Source organism: Aulonocara stuartgranti (assembly GCF_965226115.1).
Source record: "Aulonocara stuartgranti genome assembly, chromosome: 11".
Taxonomy (NCBI): domain Eukaryota; kingdom Metazoa; phylum Chordata; class Actinopteri; order Cichliformes; family Cichlidae; genus Aulonocara; species Aulonocara stuartgranti.
Window position 1 is genome coordinate 32,506,799 of NC_138947.1, and position 19,687 is coordinate 32,526,485.

General features: G+C 43.7%; 4 protein-coding genes across 9 annotated transcripts in view; 2 read left to right on the forward strand and 2 right to left on the reverse strand.

Annotated features, from left to right (window-relative positions):
• vps13b (vacuolar protein sorting 13 homolog B) overlaps positions 1-944 on the forward strand; it is a 297,078-nt gene extending 296,134 nt beyond the window's left edge. For all 4 annotated transcript variants that reach the window (XM_082550699.1, XM_082550697.1, XM_082550698.1 and 1 more), the window contains one exon: positions 1-944. In XM_082550699.1, the coding sequence (XP_082406825.1) occupies positions 1-249 (249 nt within the window). In that variant the 3' untranslated portion in view covers positions 250-944.
• On the reverse strand, positions 509-14,655 carry rgs22 (regulator of G protein signaling 22). 2 transcript variants are annotated; one of them, XM_082550701.1, is made up of 25 exons: positions 14,463-14,655; positions 14,345-14,373; positions 14,185-14,247; positions 13,923-14,105; positions 13,744-13,829; positions 12,923-13,038; positions 12,076-12,802; positions 11,808-11,969; positions 11,438-11,615; positions 10,239-10,361; positions 9,715-9,816; positions 9,162-9,214; positions 8,608-8,776; positions 8,026-8,118; positions 7,359-7,528; positions 7,098-7,260; positions 5,483-5,647; positions 3,812-3,883; positions 3,130-3,288; positions 2,763-2,942; positions 2,489-2,677; positions 2,238-2,408; positions 1,883-1,982; positions 1,228-1,335; positions 509-1,131 (listed from the first exon to the last, which is right to left on the reverse strand). In XM_082550701.1, the coding sequence occupies exons 1-25, from the start codon at positions 14,482-14,484 to the stop codon at positions 1,115-1,117; spliced, it is 3,600 nt and encodes a 1,199-aa protein (XP_082406827.1). In that variant the 5' UTR covers positions 14,485-14,655; the 3' UTR covers positions 509-1,114. The 2 variants fall into 2 exon arrangements, with proteins under 2 accessions (XP_082406827.1, XP_082406828.1); XM_082550702.1 differs by lacking the exon at positions 9,162-9,214 and having other exon boundaries at positions 8,608-8,802.
• LOC309716722 (sperm-associated antigen 1-like) overlaps positions 14,040-19,687 on the forward strand; it is a 20,277-nt gene continuing 14,629 nt past the window's right edge. Inside the window, exon 1 of the mRNA XM_082550704.1 lies at positions 14,040-14,124. The gene's annotated coding sequence lies outside the window, so the exon portion shown is untranslated. The remainder of the gene's footprint in view (positions 14,125-19,687) is intronic.
• Positions 14,930-19,687, reverse strand: part of fbxo43 (F-box protein 43) — a 4,850-nt gene continuing 92 nt past the window's right edge. Inside the window, exons 1-6 of one of the 2 annotated variants that reach the window (XM_082550708.1) lie at positions 18,797-19,680; positions 17,809-18,653; positions 16,975-17,730; positions 16,529-16,631; positions 15,665-15,859; positions 14,930-15,550 (exon numbers count right to left, since the gene is read on the reverse strand). In XM_082550708.1, the coding sequence (XP_082406834.1) occupies positions 15,305-15,550; positions 15,665-15,859; positions 16,529-16,631; positions 16,975-17,730; positions 17,809-18,596 (2,088 nt within the window). In that variant the 5' untranslated portion in view covers positions 18,597-18,653; positions 18,797-19,680 and the 3' untranslated portion in view covers positions 14,930-15,304. Of the gene's footprint in view, positions 15,551-15,664; positions 15,860-16,528; positions 16,632-16,974; positions 17,731-17,808; positions 18,654-18,796; positions 19,681-19,687 lie in introns of those variants that run through there. The other variant, XM_082550707.1, reaches the window with a different exon arrangement.

The window sequence follows — 19,687 nt, forward strand, 5'->3', positions numbered from 1 at the left end:
GGCGACGGTGTTCGTGAGCGTCTGTCCGAGCAGCAGTATCGGAGGCTGGTGGATTACGTGATGCGTGCCTCTCAGTTTCTTTCCCCCTCTGCAGCTTCCCTCCAGCTGCAGCCCCCAGTGACGCTCACAGAGCCCCCGCCCTCGGTCACCAAGTGTTATCGCTACCTGGTGGACCCCGCTTTTGCAAAAGTGTTTGTCAGCAAGTTCACCATGGTGAAGAACAAAGCCTTACGCATTGGATTCCACTGATTCGTGAAAACTCACGTGTGGCTTTCAGCTTCAGAAACAATTTTTTCAATTTAATGTAAAATGTGAAAAAAACAAGTATCTTGTACTTTGACTCTTCTCATTTATGCAAAACATACATTTTGGTGTAAAAACGAGGGGGTTTTATATCTAAATGTGTTCACCTGGTCGACCATGCCTTAGACGTGTCTAGAATTCCTAGAAATTGCCTTTGAAAGATATTTTCTGATAAAGAAAAGTCACCACATAGTCACAAAGAACATTAGTGGGATCAGTTTTAATTGTAGAAAAACAAAAACAGTGGACACTAAATCCAATCAGAGCTCTGTCGCCGTTACAGATACAAATGTGCAGGCCGCAGCAGTCGGAGCCTTTCCTAACTAACCCATCTGGAAGAGTTCACTCTGCACGAGCAGCTCTGTGTGTTTACATTCTGCTTATGAGTCGGTGTCTCATGCCAATGTGAAGTGCAATATTATATATTTGTTGATGGATGTTAGATGCTAAACCAAAATGTTTTTTAAAGATGATAATGTAACACTTGTTTGACAGTAACACTGTTTTCTTTGTCGATGCCAATCCCTCACGATGCAAACATGTTAATGTTCCCTTTTGTATTGTTTCACCACTGAGCTCTACGGAAGATTTAAATCTATAATATATTAATGGAGAAACTTTTTATTAAACAAATGAAATTATCTCAAGTGTCAGAGATTTGCGTTTCACAGCGTGGTGTTTGTCACACACTCTGACATCAGTAGCCTCTGAGCTCTCGGTTTTCAGCGCTGGCGCTCCGATGACGGCGTCGGTCACCTTCCCCTGTTAAAGTCACGCTGCATGGAGTCACTCCTCACACTCTGGTTTCACTTCAGGCTCTAACACCTCCTGCAGTTTAAAAAATAATAATAAAATAAAGCCCAGCCTGTCCTGTCTAAGACAAAACGGCTGCTGAGAGAGTGTTTCTACAATATGTCCACTCACGGTTGTATCTGTTACACTGTTTGCTGTTTGTTCTGGAGGAGCGCTGTGAGGGCTGCCGGTAGCTCTGCTCGCTGCTCGCTGACTTAATGCTACGGTTAGAAGAGGACTCTGGCAGGGGGAGGAAGACGTGGTAAAAACAGCAGTCATTAAGAATAAGAAGGGCTATTTATCTGTTAAAGACATTATGTTTAGCACTCGTGTGGACTCTGTCACACGTGTAGCTGCCGCAGACATCAGTGATGATCTCCATCTGTGATCCTAACAGCATCGCTCCTCTATACCATCCCATTAAAACACCATTTGCACTATGCTTCATTTCCATGTATCCTCATTCAATATGGCCTGGAACTGACTCGTTCACAGAACATTGATAATTAATGGATGGGCTGAAGTGGCTGTTTTGGCTGAACTTTTGCCCAATGAGACAGTTCAGACATGTGGAGCAGGTCAGTTTGACAGTACTTTGGCTTCAACTGCCGCGTAATATCAAAGCCTTGGAAAATGTAGCCTGGATTTTACTGTGGGAAAAAGGCAAAATGTCATTTCATTGTTATGGTTTCCTGCATTTAATCTGAATAGTAGCAGTCAAAAACCGTGGATATGGGAGCCTAGCTGAGCTCAGAGAAAAAAGCGGTGTGTGCGCGCGCGCAAGTACCTGAGGCCGTGGAGAAGGTGGTTTCCAGCTGACTCCGTCTCCTCAGCAGCACCTCCTCTCTTTTCAGACCTGCCATATACTTGGAGTAGGACCACGACAGCTGAAGACAAATGCCCAGAAATCAAGTTGCATCAAACATGATTAGAAAAACGGTTCAATTAGAGCATCGAGTTTCTCCGTTATGGTCTGTGGTGGAGACTGACGAGGCCTTGTTTGGACTTTGTGTTGTCAGGGGGTTTTATTTTAGCATCTTGTGCTCCCACATAGAAGGATATCGTTGATTTTGGTTTAAATTCATTTTTTTGAAACACATTTTCAGCTTTACCCGCACGACAAACACATGGCAGCTCCTCACCGTCTGTGTGGGTGTGAACAACACTCTGCTCCGTGTGCTCGACTGCTTTTTCTCACTTCTTTCTTCTGGTTCATTTGCTTCATCTCGATCATCATCATCCCCCTCCTCCTCATCATCTTCGTCATCCTCATCCTCTTCTGTAACACTGGTCTCTTGACTCTCCATGTCTTCCTGAACAAAGAGTTAGATTTTTGATTAAGTTTTTTTTTCCCCTCACAGATTTTTATGTTGTGTCGCTGTCATTTCCTCACCTGGGCTCTCCTCCTTCCTTTGTTTTTCTCTTCCTCCTCCTCTTCCTCCCTCCTTCTCTGTCTCCTTACTCTGGCTCTGTGCTTGACTCGTTTCTCCTGCAGCAGAGGAATAAGTTGCTCCTCTTGGATGCTGCTGATAAGCTCCTGAAACTCGGGCCAAAACTTCAGTAATTCATCAAACACTGACATCTACGGGCAGAGAAGAATAGCTTGAAGCACACATACAAGAGAAAAAAGTCTGTAAATGTTCGACCCGCACATGCGACGCGAGTACCTGAGCCTCTCGAAAGATGTAAGGGCCCAGCTCGTGGCGTTTCTCCAGAATGTGCTGAGCCTGCTGGGGAGGGATGTCTATCTGCAGGGCCGGGGGCATGGAAGAGTTGATGAAACAGCTGATGATTGTGGAGACTTTTTGCTGGATGGTGGCATCATCACTGTGGGAATGACAGAGGTCCTGCATTCAAAAGCAAAGAGGGAAAAGGAGGAATGAAAAGTAACATGGGAACAATTCTGTGTTCCCACTGTTCCACAAATGTTTGCAATCATTGAGGAATTTTTGTACCGAGATAGGAAAACTAGGGCTAGCTTCTTTTTTTGTTCCAGAAAGCATTTGTTCTTATAGATATTACAAGATATTTTACCTTGTACCTCTGCACCTCTAACCAAAAGAGCACATCATTCTCCAGGAAGCCTCCCTTCGAGTAGACGAAGTCCTGGAACTGCTGGCAGGTGACAGGGTTGAGCAGGGTTTGTCGGAACAGCAGGATCTCTTTGGTGGAACTCATCCACAAGCCCTCGGCCTGCAGGGACACATGACGCAGGATTCCTTGGGTTATCTGTGACACGCCGTCCGCCATCACCTACCCCGATACAGTACAGGGTTCTCCTGTACAGCGGCTGACCTCTGAGTTCCACTCTTAGCTCACAGATACTGAGATAATGATACTCGTTATTTGCCAGTGATGACATCATGATCATAAACGTGATGGTCACAATCATGTATGAAAACGTCTTCCTGTAATCAGCCTGCTCCTAATGTGAAATGTACATGTTTTATATCTGTGTCCTGCGATGAGAGGACGGGAACAGAGCTGTGTGGAAATCACTCCAAAAACTATTAAAGGAAGGTTAGTAATGATGCTTTAATCTTATTTATTCTGGATCCAATTTGAGAAAACTAACCCCAAGGCCAAAATGGTGTCTGACAAAGCCAGTGCTTAAAGCCAAGTCATGAACTAAATCGCACATGCTTTCAGGCCAGGAAATGCCTTATTTTTATCCATTTAAAAAATATCCAGCTTCCCCTGGAGGATTTCTCCTTACCTTCCAGGCTTCTTTTCTTGCTCTGCGTTGACGGTGGACGTGCTGTGAGAGCCTGCCCGCCACCTCTTGTGGCTGCCACACACACAAACACAAGCAAACAGGTCCAACGTCAGAAAGGGAGTATAACTAGGAACACTTCTCAGACCTCTCTACTGCTCCCTGTTGCTGGCTGTAACCAAAGCTCTGCCTGCACTTCTTTTTTTTTCTTTTTTTTTAGACCTTTAACCTGCCCCACGTCTGCATTTCCTTCTATCTCCTCCTAGCGAGCTCTTTAGTTCCCTGATGTCATCCGTCTCAGACGACCTCGCCGTCTTCCTCGTCACCTCTTAACCAGCTTTTCCACCTTCCGCTCGTCTCCTCCTGCACGGTGTAATGCTAAACTATGTCCGCCTCTCATTACCTAATGAGAGGATCAGTGTGACTAAACTTGATAACATAATGAAGCAGAATCCCAGGTTTATGGGTTTCCACCTGATGAGGCAACCTGAGAGAGTGACTGCAGGGTAATTGCGCATAATGGTTGCTCACGTAACGTTAATGTGCGCCTGACTTCCTATATCAGTTTGCTCTCAGCACCATTACACTCCAGGAATCAAACACGTGCACGTGGTACAGCTGAAGCAGAAGATCAAAGGGGGTCAAAATCACTTCTACTCTTTTTAATCATTCAGTGTCTTAAATCTCCTGACCTTTGTTAAAGAGGCTTCTCTGCAGCATCGTTAATCTCAGTGTGCTCTGCTGACTTCGGTGACATCATGAAAGCGTATTAGAAGGCTGGATGTGTGCAAATAAACACAAGACAACTAGGAAATGTTGTAAGCTTTGCAATAAGTGATATTACAACAAATATTCAGCAAAACGGAAGAACAGTTCTCACTCAAGTGTAGGCTTCAGGAGAACAGTTTGCATTTACTTTACGACAGATATTATATATCATGACGGAGTTTATGTACAACTAAACTCCTGAGGTCTCTTTAAGAGAATTTTCCAGGTGTTTTACTCGAAACTGCAAATATCAACATGCTGAGGTCGCTGAAGTCCAAAGGATACTTCCCTATGGAATGTCTTTACAGCCGATCCAGTATTCAAACTTTGTCCTGCTGTTCAGGGAATCACCAAAATCTGTATACTTCACTCTGGAGATTATTTTGTATTAAAGGCACTTAAAGTTTAAAACCTTTTTAAAGTTAACTAAAGCTATCAGCAGCACGTGCACAAACTGCCATGACTGTGCAGTTTGCTGAATAGATGCCAGGTGAAGCTGAGCGACAAACGGGCCATGCTTTTGTAAAATACCTATTTTTACTACAACACGTACCAGGAATGAATGTAACCTATAACTACATCATTAAGAACATGTTCTGTTACAACAGCGGCCTGTGAAAGGCAAAAAGGAAAAGAAATGGGGCTAAAAATATCTTTCAAATGCCTTCAGAGGTCACAGCAGCCAACCTGAGAAATTCCAGTTAGAATAGAAAAATATGTCCTTAGCTTATGATTGATGTAATCACAGTACTTAACTTTCGCCCTTGCACTCACAGTGTGTATAAATTCCACTGTTACTAACCATTGTTTTTCTCAAGTAATGGACCTTCAGTATAACCTGCATGAGTCAAATAGCTGATGATTCACTGGCGTCTTTTGTAAAGGAAAGTGTGAGAGTATGTCCACCTCTGGTCTGCGTTTCTGCCGTTCGATGAACTCTGTTGTGGACAGAAACAGAGGCAGCCATGTTTTCTCGATGTGATTCCTCACGACGTCCTGGATCTCCACGACGACTGGGTTTGAGAGGCACTCCAACTTCAGACGCTCAATTCCACCTGCCAAATGCAAAATCTGCACACAGACACACAGGAAAGAACACGGGGGAGTGCCGGCTCATGGCTGCACGTGTTTGAAGCAGACTGAACGGACACGTCTATAGATTTCTATACGAGGAACACATGACGATCGAGGTGGACGGGAGAAAGAAAAACTGCCCACAGTGGGGAAACCCCACTGACAGCTCCTCTCCTTTGTGCTTCCTGCTGTGCTCTTCTTCATTCCCACAAACCCACTGCTCTCTTCATCTCCCCTCTTTCTGCTTTCTGTCTTCATGCATCGATTTGGCCGTGTCTCTCTTTTTATATCTCCTTTATAGTTTCTCTCATCTCATTCTGCACGCACACAGGCACGCGTGCACGCATACACTCGCTTCAGAAATGAGAACCAGTCATGGCACCGCGGTGGGAGTGAGCAGATGAAAGGGGGCCAATCTGTGACTGGATGACTGAGTGACTGAAGAATGAAGGGCCAAAGCAGTAAAGCTGTCAGTCTCTCTACATTGCTCACGCAGACAAGAACCAACACTGAGATGCAAGAACGGCAGCCAGGCCCGATCCTTCCACTGGAATTGGCTTTCTAATTCAAATCCTCAGTTCAAATATTTATTCTGATGGTATTTATGAGATGAGGATGACAAGTGACTAAAGAAAAAAAAATCAGACAAAAGATTCATGCCAACAAGTGCGCTGCATGCCTATCTGAACCCAAGAACAACATCAGACTATTGTTTAACTGCAACCGCTGTATGTATGCAGCAACCCAGGGATGAGACAAATGAATAGAAAAAAGATAAAATAGTGGCAAAAATATCTAACATCAACCTTTTTGCGTGGCAGTTGTACAAATTTCACTAATAGATTCTCTCATTACAGCTAAAAAAAATCACATCAGAACCAGCGTCCTGTGACACGTAAGAAAAACAAGCATCTCTGTGGGCCCAAAGAGAAAACCACGCCAACCGCTGCATGTCCCATCTACTCATCCTGACTACGCACCACACCCTCGTGGAGTAATCTTAGAACCCAGAAACCTCATAAACGTCAGGACAGATTTCATCCTACTGTCCTCGTTGCTGGAGCTGATCATCTCTGTCTTCTTGGATCCAAACATTCTCCTCTTCTTCTCCTTTTAATTCCAACCATGTTCTCTCATCTCCTACTCGCTGCCAACACCCCGCTGTCAGAGCTGTCAGCGTCAAGTCTGCAGGAGTCCCGAGGAGGGAGATGGGGGAATTGTGTGAGAGCTGCAGCAGCCTCTGCTTATCAAATCTGGATGCTGATCCTCAGCTGGAGCTCAAATCCCATCTTGGAATAGTCATGTCACGGGCGGCCTGTTCCTACTTCCTTTGTCTCTGTGAGGCTTTCCCAGGAAGTTGACAATAACTCATATTCTTTGGAGTTGCTACTGAGCCAACATGAGTACGTTTAACATGGTTTTAAAATATTTAGATGGGCTGACTTACATCATTCTGTTGTTCTGTCATGGCAGGGCTGTCAGGGCCAAAGAAGTACTTCCTGTTGAGGTATCTGGCAGCAATCCATGCTGATCTCTCCTGCCTGATAGCCTTGTGCTGCCGAGGAGTCCTCCTATACTGCTCCAGATCCAGCCAGCACATCAGATGGATACTAAACAAAAGCAAATCCATTGGATGGTGTTTCCATATATATTTCATATTATAACTGTTTATGAATATTACAGGTAAAGTCTAAAATCTGCAGTTCACCTGGCGTTCTGATTTTGTAGGAAAGACATGAAGTGCCCGATCTCATGGCGGTGACGAAGTAAGGAGCCTAAACGGTAACCACGGTAATTTGGAGACACTCTGGACCAAGAGTCAGAAGTGTGTGTAGGTGTAATAGATGAAGCAGATAGCATGGAGCTGCACTGCTCCCCCTGCAGGACAGATGCAGCGAGAGGAGAGGAAGATGGAAACAGTGGGACGGATAGTGTCGAATCTAACTGACCACTTAAAGCACTTTAGACAACCAGACATTTTCACCCATTCACACAAAGATTCATCCAGCACTTCATCACTGAAGGTCCAGTTTTAAAATGCAAGCTGAGGACAAATCCTCAGTAAAATAAAGCTTTAAAGCTAAATGATGTTTCTCCTGCAAACCATGCTACATCCTGCCTCCTAGATGTTCGAAAGTCACCCTAAAGACCATTTGTTTTTGTTTTTTTTACCAGCGGTATGACATCATTGCAAATAATGCATCTGTGCCAAGTAAAGCAGTCTCATAGCAGTAGATAATCAACATTGTTACTAGGCAATACATTTTCACATTTATGTTTACACAGCCGTTTCACGCTCGCAGGTGTGTTTACTGCCTAATAACTCTCAGTGCGAGCATTTTATAGATCTTATTACTGCTGGATGCTGATCTGACCTGCTCCAGTCGCAGCTGTGATTCCTCGTACAGGCTGCACAGTTCTCTGTACTCCCAGCTGTCAATGGAGCGCACCTCCTCCTGCACAGCTACCTGCACACACACACACACACAAAAACTAAGCATTAAATATTTTCACGACTGATTTATCATTTAAATCATTTTTACAGTCAGAAACATCTGAGTGTCCATATTTCAAGGTTCTGAAATGTGAGAATTCGCTGCATTTCTTCGTCTTTTATGCTTTTAAATTAAAGTGGACAGTGTGATGAACACTTTCTGAGTTGCAACTATCTAAATCCAATCCGCAAGGCTCTTTAGGAAACCTTACCCTCAAACTAACAAGCCTGATCGGTTTGATCTTTCTGGATTTCTAAACACAGCAACATAAACACTAGCACACACATGGGAAAGTCACTTTCTTGCTTGTCAAAAACCAGATGCTTATCCATGTTTAAAGCAATCTCTCCTTTAATTAGGCCTCAGTGTAATCAAACCTTCAGAAATACTCAAGGAAGCCTAGTTTCTCCACATAAACTGAAGTTTATGAAGCAGCGTGTGCTAATGCAGCGCTGCGGTTACCTGCTGGAAAGACTCTGTGTCCCTGTTGACCATCGTGGTCCACGCCTCCACCAGGATGTTCAGTGCGTGTTCCTCGACCCTATCAAATAGCTCCTCAAACGGGGGCATCAGTCTGTCATACACCTCCCTTCTCAACTTCTCATCAACACCAAAGCGCCTCCTGGCAGAGCTGAAAAGATATGTGGAGTAAAGGAACTGAGGAGAAGAGAGGAGACAAGAGGCGAGGAAAGAAGGAGTCATAAAACTGTATTAAGGTCAGAAACGTTTCTCTTCACCACCGCTGCGCTCTCTCGCACACAGTCTTCACTATCGCTCATCACTGCTGCCCTCACACCACATAAATGTCAGTCAGTTACCCCGCTTGGCCTCAGAATTATGGAAAGATCATCTAAATGTCACTGCTCTGGTGAACTAAAGGTTAACTGAAGGAAAATAGGTTTCACTGTGAGGTATTCTGGACCAGAACTGCCTGCTTTCCTCCCTGGGCCAGCTGCAGTCAGGCTGGGTGGTTCTGGGTGACTGGACTGGCGCAAAGCTGGGGGGGTCTGACTCACTTGTTTTTATGGGAGTTTAAATCTCTCCGCTTAGTGTGAGGGGGTGAAGAGGGCTGAAAGAGAAGCAGAGAGGAGAATGGGAGTGGCAAGCTAACAGATCACGTACACAAGGGCAGGTGAGTGTGTGTGTGTGAGTGTGTGTGCGTGCGTGCGTGCGTGCGTATGCGTAAAAGGGAGAATAATAGAAAATCTAATACACAACCTCTGTTTTATTGCCTTTTAACTACTGGCTGCTTATTTAAGACATCTGATCTCCTCAGCTTTACCTTATTATAACTGGTGATTTTTTCCTGGCATCCTCTCTAATTGAGCTCTCTTTATCTCTCTCAATATTTTATTATTCTTTTATTAGAGGCATATAACCAAATACACCTAAATATACAGACCCAAGATTTCATATTTCATGCAAAAACACTGCATGTGCTTCTTGTTTCCTGCAGTAACTGTACTAAAAAGCCAACATTAGCATCAAACTGAATGAATTAGTGTCATATCTTTGTGTGGTGCATACACACTGACAGTGATAACAGCTTGTGTGTTTGCGTGTGCTGACCTGTGCCTCTCTCTGCACTCTGTAAGGGTCCAGACCATCCTGGTAGAAGAGCTCACGGTAATACTGCAGGTCAGTCCAGAAGTAAAGTGCATTCACCCACAGCTGGGACAGGAAAACAGTGTTGAACATGTCAAAAACCCTGTCAGCTGACTTATATTTACATGTACTTCAATCCATTAATGTGAATTTATAACGGTTAGAGCACAAGTTAGTGGTTGGGTCAAGCTTTAAAAAGAAACAGTTTCCATACATGAGCCCAGATTCTTAATCTATGTGGCACAGGGTAAAACATAAGCTACACATAATTGTATGAAGGAGAATGACAGCAATGCATTTCACAAACAAATAGCACAAAGCAACCTGCCATCATCTACAGCAGCACAGCACTGTGGAGAACTGCAAACAATAGTCTTAGCTGCTCAGCTGAAGAAACTCTTTGGCACCACTTTTAAATTACCTCGAGCTTCTTTTTTTCTGCCTCATGTTCTCTAAAACAGTTCGTTAACATCTGCAGCTGTTTGTACCTGGTTTCCAGATTGTTCGCAGAAGTGTGTGAAGTATGAGCCAGCACGAGACTCAGCACAAAGAGCCTGCAGCATCTTTTCCATCATTGTGGTGCACTGTAGTTGACTTCTGCTGGACATCACCTGATGAAATACAATACAAAAACTTTAAATGCAATATAGCGTTTATATAAAATAACTAGGTAAAGCTGGAGTGAAAACTAGTTGATTTTCATTTGTTTTGGCTTTAAAATTATTTTCCCACAGTACATTGTTTAGTCACTACAAAAATCTATCAAAACAGGTGAATCCTTAGCGTGCAAAGACACAGCTTGAATAGTTTTCCCGTTTGTCTCTGTTTTGTATGTTTTTAGACTGCAAAAGATGTTTGATAAATCACTTCCTGCAGTGGTTCACAAATCAGGAGATGGCAGTGGGAGAGGACCCCAGCAGGGTGTAGAGTGCATGCAGGAGGAGCATGGATGACTAGAGGGAGAAACTACCAAGTTGAACAATTTATACAAGTATAAACAAGATGTGGCCATCGGCACAGAACGCTCGTAAAGACCGTGTTTTGTGGTTTACCGACACTATTTTATCCCTGTATGCACTTTCTCAACCTGCACTGATATGAGTTAAAGATGTGAACACTCTGCAGATGCTCATCAAAGGTCTCAGTATGTTTCAAACGAATCACGCATATGAGGCAGCACGGTGGCACGGTGGTTAGCACTGTTGCCGCACAGCAAGAAGGTCCTGAGTTCAATTCCACCATCAGGCCGGGGTCTTTCTGTGTGGAGTTTGCATGTTCTCCCCGTGTTTGCGTGGGTTCTCTCCGGGTACTCCGGCTTCCTCCCACCGTCCAAAGACATGCAGCTTGTGGGGATAGGTTAATTGGATAATCCAAATTGCCACTAGGTGTGAATGTGAGTGCGAATGGTTGTCTGTCCCTGTGTGTTGGCCCTGCGACAGACTGGCGACCTGTCCAGGGTGTACCCTGCCTCTCGCCCTATGACTGCTGGGATAGGCTCCAGCGCCCCCCGCGACCCTGAAAAGGATAAGCGGAAGCGAATGGATGGATGGATAAAATCTATCTTTTAATCCTTTTTTACTGCTGACTGATAAAAACTCTGGGTTGTTTATTCATGATGCTTTTGTGGGCTTGATTTCCTGCCATAAAGCTTATAAGCACATAGTAACATATATCTCAATACACCTACCTGTGTACGGACAGTATGGGAAGACTGGGGCGAGCTGCTGTCAGTTCGTAAGAACGTTGAGCAACAGCGAGGCTGTGAGCCCAAAGAAGAGCTGTAACACCACCCTGTCCTCAGCTCCACATCAGAGGAGTTACTATGGTCTTCCTGATGGCACAGAGATGTCCAGAACCGAGGAACCCTGCAGAAAAGAGAGGGGGCATAATTTCAAAATTATAACATATGAAAACCCAGTTTATACAGAACACAATCAACAATTATACAAGACAACAAAATAATAAATGTAATACAGGAGTAAATGTAAAGGTCATTTTTATGGATGCATTCTAGACACAGTCACTGACATTTAGAAGATAAACACTGCAAATCTCACCAGTAGTGGAGCAGAGGCTCAGTGAGGCAGGTCTGAACTGAGCGCAGTTTGTCCTCTGTCCAGCAGGGGGAGGTAGTCAGTCCCAGTCTGGAGAGCAGCTCCGCATTCAGACTGAACTGACTGCTGCTCAGCAGGTAGCAGCTTCTCATGAGAACCAAATACCTGAAACAATACCACATTGAAAATTTATTTCACTTAACAAAAGACAATAAATTCTGCTTGAATATTTAGAACTTTTCGAGCTGCAGAATAAGACAGGTGTGTTTACCTGTGCTTCCGCTCTTTGTCCCGTGCAGCCTTCAGTCTCTCTATATCCATCCAGAGATTAAGGAGCTTCTCTCCTGACGTTCCTTGTAAAAACTCCCTAAACTTATCCAAGCTTCCATAGAAACCTGTATCATTGCAACAAGTATAAGGGACATCTTCCTGGTTTGTGGCTCTGCTCCCCTCTTCCTGATCCTTCTTATCCCATCCACACCCCCTCTTGCCACGTTGACTTCTCTCTTTCTCCCCCTCCAGTCTTCCTCTGTTGAGATGTCGGTTAAGGTCACATTTACAGGATCTGTCTGTGCTGCTACAGTTTGCCTGATCTCCTGACTTGCTGAAGCACTCCCAAGTGTCTGCCTGGTTCGGACCATCCGTTACATTCATTGTGTCTTTAAGCACCTGTTCAGTCACTTGGACAGCCAGGTACTCCAAGTGTTGTCCGGGAGAATGAGATGCCAGGCAACTGATCTCTTTTAGGTGTTTCTCTTTACTAACAGATGATAGCCCAGAGCAGACACCCAGCTCTGTTTGTGAGCTCTTAAGTTCCTGAGGTTTCCCACTTTGAAGGTGAGCAGAGGAGAAACCTGATGAGGACAAAGGGGGAAAGGAACACAGGCTTTCTGGCTCAGACCAGCTGGAGTAACATCTGGTTGAGCCACTGCTTTTTGGAATAAGTTGTCCCTTTTGCAGAGATGTTAGACATGTAAGATTGCGTGTGCTCATAAACCCTGAGATGTGAGGAAATAAAAACATGGGACACACATAGTTCTTATTTTTATACTCACAGGATACAAACACATTTTGTTTTGCTGCACTGCGGGACAAGACATTTACTACATTAGTATTACCCGTGTTTAATTTTAAGGAACGCAGTTGAGGGGCTGACAGGGTGGTCCGAACTGAACTGCTTTTCCTTCTGTGAATACACAAGTTTGGGTCCCACTGAAGCAGAAGCTTGGCTAGTCTGGGGAAAATCACAGAGAGAGGAGGCACTGCCAGTTGGAAAATACACAAGCAAGATTTCTTAAAAACATTCTTTTTTTTAATTCAGTTGAATTCAGTTTTATTTAAATACAATATCAGTTGTCTCAAGGCCCTTTTTATTGTAAGAAAAAGACCCTACAATAATACAGAGAAAACCCCACAATCAGATGAGAAAGTGCTTGGCAGCAGTAGAAAGGAAAAACTCCCTTATAACAGGTAGAAACCTCTCAGGTAGGCACAGCCATGTGCCACAGCTGGTGAGGCAGAGAGACGAGACAAAAGATTCAAAAGAATGGCCTGTAAATGGCTGCTGTTGTATTGCTTCTTCTATGTGCAGCCTATAAGTTAGCATGGCTCTCTCTGCAGAGATTCTTGAAGCCTTTAGGCTTCTTAAAAGACGGAGAAGAGATTAGTCTCAGATCTGAAAGTAGCAATCTTAAATCGATACTTCTTTTAGAAGTTAAAACACTTGCAAACTAAACTAAAAAGAGACCCAGACTTTACTTGTTCATCATAAAATAAGGAGACAGCAAAGTCAGCATCAAGGCATCTTAGCACACTGTCTGGATACTGCAAAGAAATCACATTTCATAGGTAAAGAGAAAATGTAGGTAAAAATGAGATGAAACTTGCCTGCAAAACAAATGCATTAAAACATTTGTTTCAACAGGATTTAACAGTTTACCTGTATTCATGATAACAATCACTTTGAAGGAAAAAGGGGAATCTTTCCTTTTTGATCCACTGCATTCCTCGCTCTCTGTCCAGGCACTGTGAATGTCAGGGACAAGTTCTTCAATCCAGTATAGAGATTTCTACCCCTCCATACAAACACACACAAACATTTTGCTAGCAGCTACTTACACAGACAGCGTAATGATTGTCTATTGGGGGCATTTTGGTGAGCAGTGACGGGTCAACAGCAAGAAGCTGTGATTTTCTGTTGTAAAGGGCTGATCGGATTCTTGTGGAGACAAACTCTGCCGCTCTACTCGCCATCTCAAACAGCCCCGTCTCCCGGTTGTACCGCAAAGCCTCTGGGAAAGGCTGGCAAAAACATGCGAAGGTAAGAAAACTGCTTTGAGCCATGTCAAAGTTCTGCATATCTATGTCAGGCCTACATTACCGGCGCACTTAGGAAATCATTGAAGAAGTGAGCCAGTACAGCATCAGAGGCCAGAGAGCTCTCCTGTGTGAAGATCAACATTAAAACGCTTAAAAAACAAACATTCTGTCCGAGCTGTAACAGACTGGGGAAAATATGAGGAATCTAAACTTTTACTCACAAAACTGTCCACAGTAAGGCGGAGAAACTCTTGCAAAGAGAAAGAAAAACTCAAATTTCCAACACGCTAGTTGTAAAAACATGAGTAAACTGAGATGTGTTTAAAGTGCTGCTCTTACCTGTTGAAATGAATCCACACATGCCTTTCCTTAAAAATAAAAATGGCAGACAGTACTTTCAGACGGGCTTACTCAGAAAGTCAAACTCAATCACTGTGAGTCCAGGTTGCTATGGAAGTGGACGCATTTTCAAAACACGGGGGGGCAGTAAAAGTTTAACCAGACAGGACCAGAGAAATTAATGCAATTTAGAGTTTCTTCTTTAATACCCCAGGATCGATTTATTCGAGCTAATTCAGAGATTACTTTAAAGTTCTAAGTATCTAAGGTGTGTATGTGTATATATTTTTTTTTTTTTGGGGGGGGGGGGGGGGGGGGGGGTTAAAATAAAACTCCTTTCGCAGTGAAAGTGTCAAACCACTAGGTGGCACCAAAGACTGATTTGTACATGTTACAGCGACATACACAATCCTCACAAATGTGACGCAGCACACGGGTAGGGGAAGAAAAGAAGAAGAAAAAAAAGGTTTTACTATATATCAAGTTTATTTTAAAACCGATCTAGAAAACATGTTTGTAAAAGCTGAAAATCTCAATAGCTCCAAAACAAAAAACCCAACATGCTGTACAGTCAGTGCATAGAAAAATACAACAGTAAAATGAAATCCTTTTATCTGCTGGTAAAACCTCCTTCAGTGCATAATTTAAAAAAAATATACAAGTAAGAACTATATCAAAAAAGGAAAGGGGTAGGATGGGATAAGTAAAGAAATACAAACAAACATTGAAGAGTACAGACACCGCACGTACTACACATCTGTTTCCTCGCTGCTTATTGCCATCTATAAACTTGCAAAAAATAGATATTATTAAAGTGACTTCATGAAGCAGGAATAATTTGTTCATAGTCTTTTAACATTGCGCTTGCTTTGAGCGCTTCCGGGAAGTATGTCCTTTCTGCGACGGCCTGCAGAGTGACTACCGCACTCTCTAGAGCCGTGAGAAGTACACAAGCATGACATGCAAAACTGGAATCCACAGTCAGCTCTGCTGCACACTCCCTCTCTTTTGCCTGAATGGCATCTTGCGGGATGCTGACATCTCGGACAAGGCTTGAGGCACTCATCATTGAAGAGGGTTTTAGCAACCTGAGAGGAAAAAGAAGTTATTAAAATAACTTTGATAAATGTTTGATGAGAAATGCCTCAAAGCATGACTGTACCATGTTCAAGAAAATGCAGTTTAATGGATTTGTAACTTACCTCCAGAAATTTATCCCGTTTGCTGCTGCTGTCTGAATGCAAGGCGCTGAGCTGCAGTGGCGTTAAAGCCCTGCTTCCTGACTGTGGAGTGCAGTAGCTGGAGGTCCTAGACTGGGCCTGAACTGTCTTCAGAGCTGATCGCTTAAGCAACATGGCTCTGGTCTCTGCATCAGCGACATGGACAGCAGCACCAAGCTATAAGACGACAGCAAATAAGTTCAGAGTCATTTCAGTGACAGTGATGGAGATTGTGATAACGCCGACTCATTTTGATGTACGTATGCACTGATGACCACAGAGCAAAGACTGTGATAACAGAGATGTTGTGTTTAACTGAAAACACAGAAAGCTAAATGCTACAGAGCTGAACAAACACTCTTATAAGCAGGGGTGCACATAAGTGGTCCGCAGGTGCGCATTCGCTGTCAAAATAGGAAGCGAATAAGATAAGAGGCTGAAATGGGCGTTTGCATACATATAAAAAGGCACAGTTTTTGTCCGCTAGAGTGGGATTTTCACGGCATATTCTGCACCACATCTCTGTGCGTTCATCATTTGTTTGAAGCCAGCTCACCTCCTGCAACCACTTTTCCGAGAATACGCGCTTCTTTTGCTGTTCGGACTCCTGACATTTCTTTGGAGGTGGAGGAACACCAAAGCAATTTCTTAAAGGAGTTTGCTTCTTCAACATTTTTAAGAGTTCTAAACAAATGTGTGTCCTCCTCCAGAAAATCTTATGTACGCAAACGCGCGTTGCAACTTCTTATCTGGTGCACGTCTTTTATTTTGACAGCAAATGCACACCTGCGGACCACTTATGTGCAGCCCTGCTTATAAGACCTTTAGCCATAGCCTGGCTCTTACCTCAAGAGCAGCCTCCACTTGACTCAGGTGGCTTCTTCTCATTGTGCTAGCTAGCTTGTCTTGCTGGAGAATTTGATTCCAGCTTTTGCAAACACAGCTGCACCTGTGAAAAACAACAAAGTATGAGAGAAATATTTTCAGCTCACTAAACTTTTTAGACAACACAAGTTTGTAATGCAAGCTAAACTCCACTGATTTTACTAATAATTGCATCGTTTATACAACATAAACACTGTTATAACAACATGTATGTTTCAGCTCAGCGTCAATCACCTTGCGATCATTCTACAGGACTCTGAATTATTCTTTACTCCATTAAAAATGTAGTCATGATTTTATTAATCAGTGACCAAATGGGAAAGGAGCTGCAACCTGTGGCAAGTAAGCATGGATGATATGCGCTGTAAAACATTGTGTGAATAAAAATGTATATTTGGAAACATCACCTATAGACACTCTCAGAGTCCATCTGGCAAAGTATAACAGCCAGGATGTGCCTGAGGTTCCTCTTCATCAGCTCTGTGAGTATGTCCACCTTCTCCAGGCCCATCTTCCTGCCAATCAGCCCTGCCAATGGCATAGTGGTCCGAAGAGTGCTTGGGGTCTTGGTCAGTGCTGCTGCAGACTTCAGCTGCTCTTTCAGGCTTGGACTTTGACCAGCCAACATCTGGGCATGGTGCTGACACATAGCTTGAACCAGCTGCAGCGCTGGAGTCAGAGAGAGGTTAACTGGAGTCATCCTGAGTGGTGTGATATCTGGATTGCCAAAATCTGTAGAACAAGGGGTCATGTCTTGTGCCTTGGTTTTAGTCACTCTTTGTGGGGTGGTATAATCTTTTTTTGCTGAGCCCAAGCGATCAGAGCTCACGGCATTACCACATTTAACAGAGAGGACACTGCGAGGGGTGATATCCCCAGCAAAAACCTCATCCTCTTTAGAATGGCTGTAACATTGATAAGGATGTTGATGCTTTCTGTCCGTTGGGTCTTCCTCAGACTGAGAGCCACCTTCTTTAAGCGTAGAGAGCCTGTGCTGACGCTGCAAACGGGAGCGGCGCCTTCCCTCTGTTGGATTTGGAGTTTCAGAGTTTCCTTTGGAGGCAGACAGCAGCAGCTCCTGGAACGAGCCATCATGGTCCACTGTGGAGTCTTGCGATTTATCAAGAGTCACTGAGCTGAAACCGCTGTCCTCACTCAACGACCTGTTTAAAAGTCAGAAAGGAGTTAATCTGTGTTTAAATATTTTAAAGTTTTATTTTCTTCGTCAATAAAACACATACCTGATATAGCTGGGTGTATGTGCAGATGATGGTGTGCACAAGACACTTGAGCCATTATATAGATTATCTGTCATGCTGCCCAGTGGTGACTGAGAGTTTTCTTTAGAGATGGGCAGGAATTCGTTGAAGCCTGGAGTCTTGACATTACATTGACCAGATGCAAAAATGTGTTCACTCATGTCTAGATCTGTGAGTGAGGCTTCTTTCTCAAAACTGGGAAGGTGACAACAGTTGTGCTTGCCATCTTCAAGAGTTGAGGTCCTCACCTGTGTGAACAGAACACGGCGCTTCCTGCCTGATAGTGGCAGGTCCTGGTCCACTTTTAAAGTGCTTGATGCCCCCATCTCAGTGTCTACAGAGTCAAATGATGTATTCAAATAGGGTTCAGACCCACTGACAGGGGATTCAATCCCTCTGGTGCACGGTGATCTTGTGTTGTCATTTTTGACATCTACAGTGGGTTTACACAGTAGAAGTCTCTGTCGCAGCGAGGTATTCCTTTTGCATATTTTAGGAGTTTCACACCAGCTTACAGCTGAAACCTTCCTGCAGTCTCTGCCCAAAAATCTGACTTGTTCTCGGATCTTCTTTGGCGTGACAGAAACCCGGAGGTTCTCTTTGGGCGTTTCATCCAGTTCCACCGGAGACAAAGACCTACATGAATCAGCTCCACTGGTGCTGTGTGGGCTCTGGAAAAAACCTGAGTATCCACTGTCAGAGCAGTCATCGTAGCAGTGCTGCCCTTTAGAGCCATCAAGATAAAGACTAGATTCAGGAGTGCACTGCATCTTCCTCCTGAGTGCGCCAACAAACCTTAGCCTGGCCTCCAGGGGATTACAAGTCACCTGGAGTGAAACAGAATATAATAAACAGAACTACTTCAGCACAGCAAATATGAACTTAAAGAGACCGTAAACACATACAACGCTAGCTTAAATACTTTTAAAAACTATATTTTTAAAAGGCGTCTCATGCTGGACTGACTTACAGTAAAATAAAAGTTATCTCCCGAATCTTACGGTGGTTTTCAGTGTATAAAAGTAGCAGTTTGTATATCAGAAAGCAACAGACAGCTGATTTATCTCTGATCCTTCTCAGCTGTTTCATCCGCGTTGCTATGAGAGCGCGTGCTGCTGCCGATTTAAATCCCCCCGTCTCGTGCCCTCTCTGATGCCGCTTTAAAGAGCTCCATAACCGCCAAAAGACACCGACAGAGCCCGACTGACAGTATACACCACCTTTAACATCATTTTACTCCTCGTTATTTTCACACTTAATTCCGTCTGAAGAAATATGACAAGGCAAAATTATTTGGTAAACACACGCAAAACTGATATTAGTAAAATTCATCCAAAACAAAACAAAAACCCGACGACGTTTCGTGCGTGCGCATTTTACAGTGTAATTTCACCCTCTATGCTAGTTCAGAGGGTCAGAGCAGCCATTTTAACAAGACATGACAGGATAAAAACCGGTTCCAGAATTAAAAGCAGTGATGCTCCGTCAAAGCTGAAATAGCCTCCTGTTAATGTGACTGAAGGGGACCCGGAATGGCACAGTGAATGACTAATCAGTTACACCTGTGTTAAGCCTGAAATGCCATGCAAAAATGATTGCCATTAAAAAACAAACAAACAAACAAACAAAAAAAAAAACTGTGGGCCTCGTAAAACATCTGTCAAACACCGAGTTATAATTAAAGAAAAAAAATGTGGCTGACATTTTTGTCTGCCATCCACGTTTACTAACACAACGTTGTTAGCCTCCTGAAACTAGAACCAGTACGAGGTAATGTCGGTGAATTCCACGCACCTGTACCTTAAGCTCGACAAAATAATCTTCTTCGGGAATAAACGCGCTTAATATTTAACAAATACCT

Excerpts from the sequence above, each read along its gene's own strand:
- rgs22 (XM_082550701.1), bottom strand. The coding sequence starts at position 14,484 with ATGTGTGGATTCATTTCAACAG. Across the intron at positions 12,803-12,922 it reads TTCCTTAAAATTAAACACGG|GGTTTATGAGCACACGCAAT; the intron begins GTAATACTAATG and ends CTCACATCTCAG. Across the intron at positions 3,289-3,811 it reads CAAGAAAAGAAGCCTGGAAG|GCCGAGGGCTTGTGGATGAG; the intron begins GTAAGGAGAAAT and ends GTGTCCCTGCAG.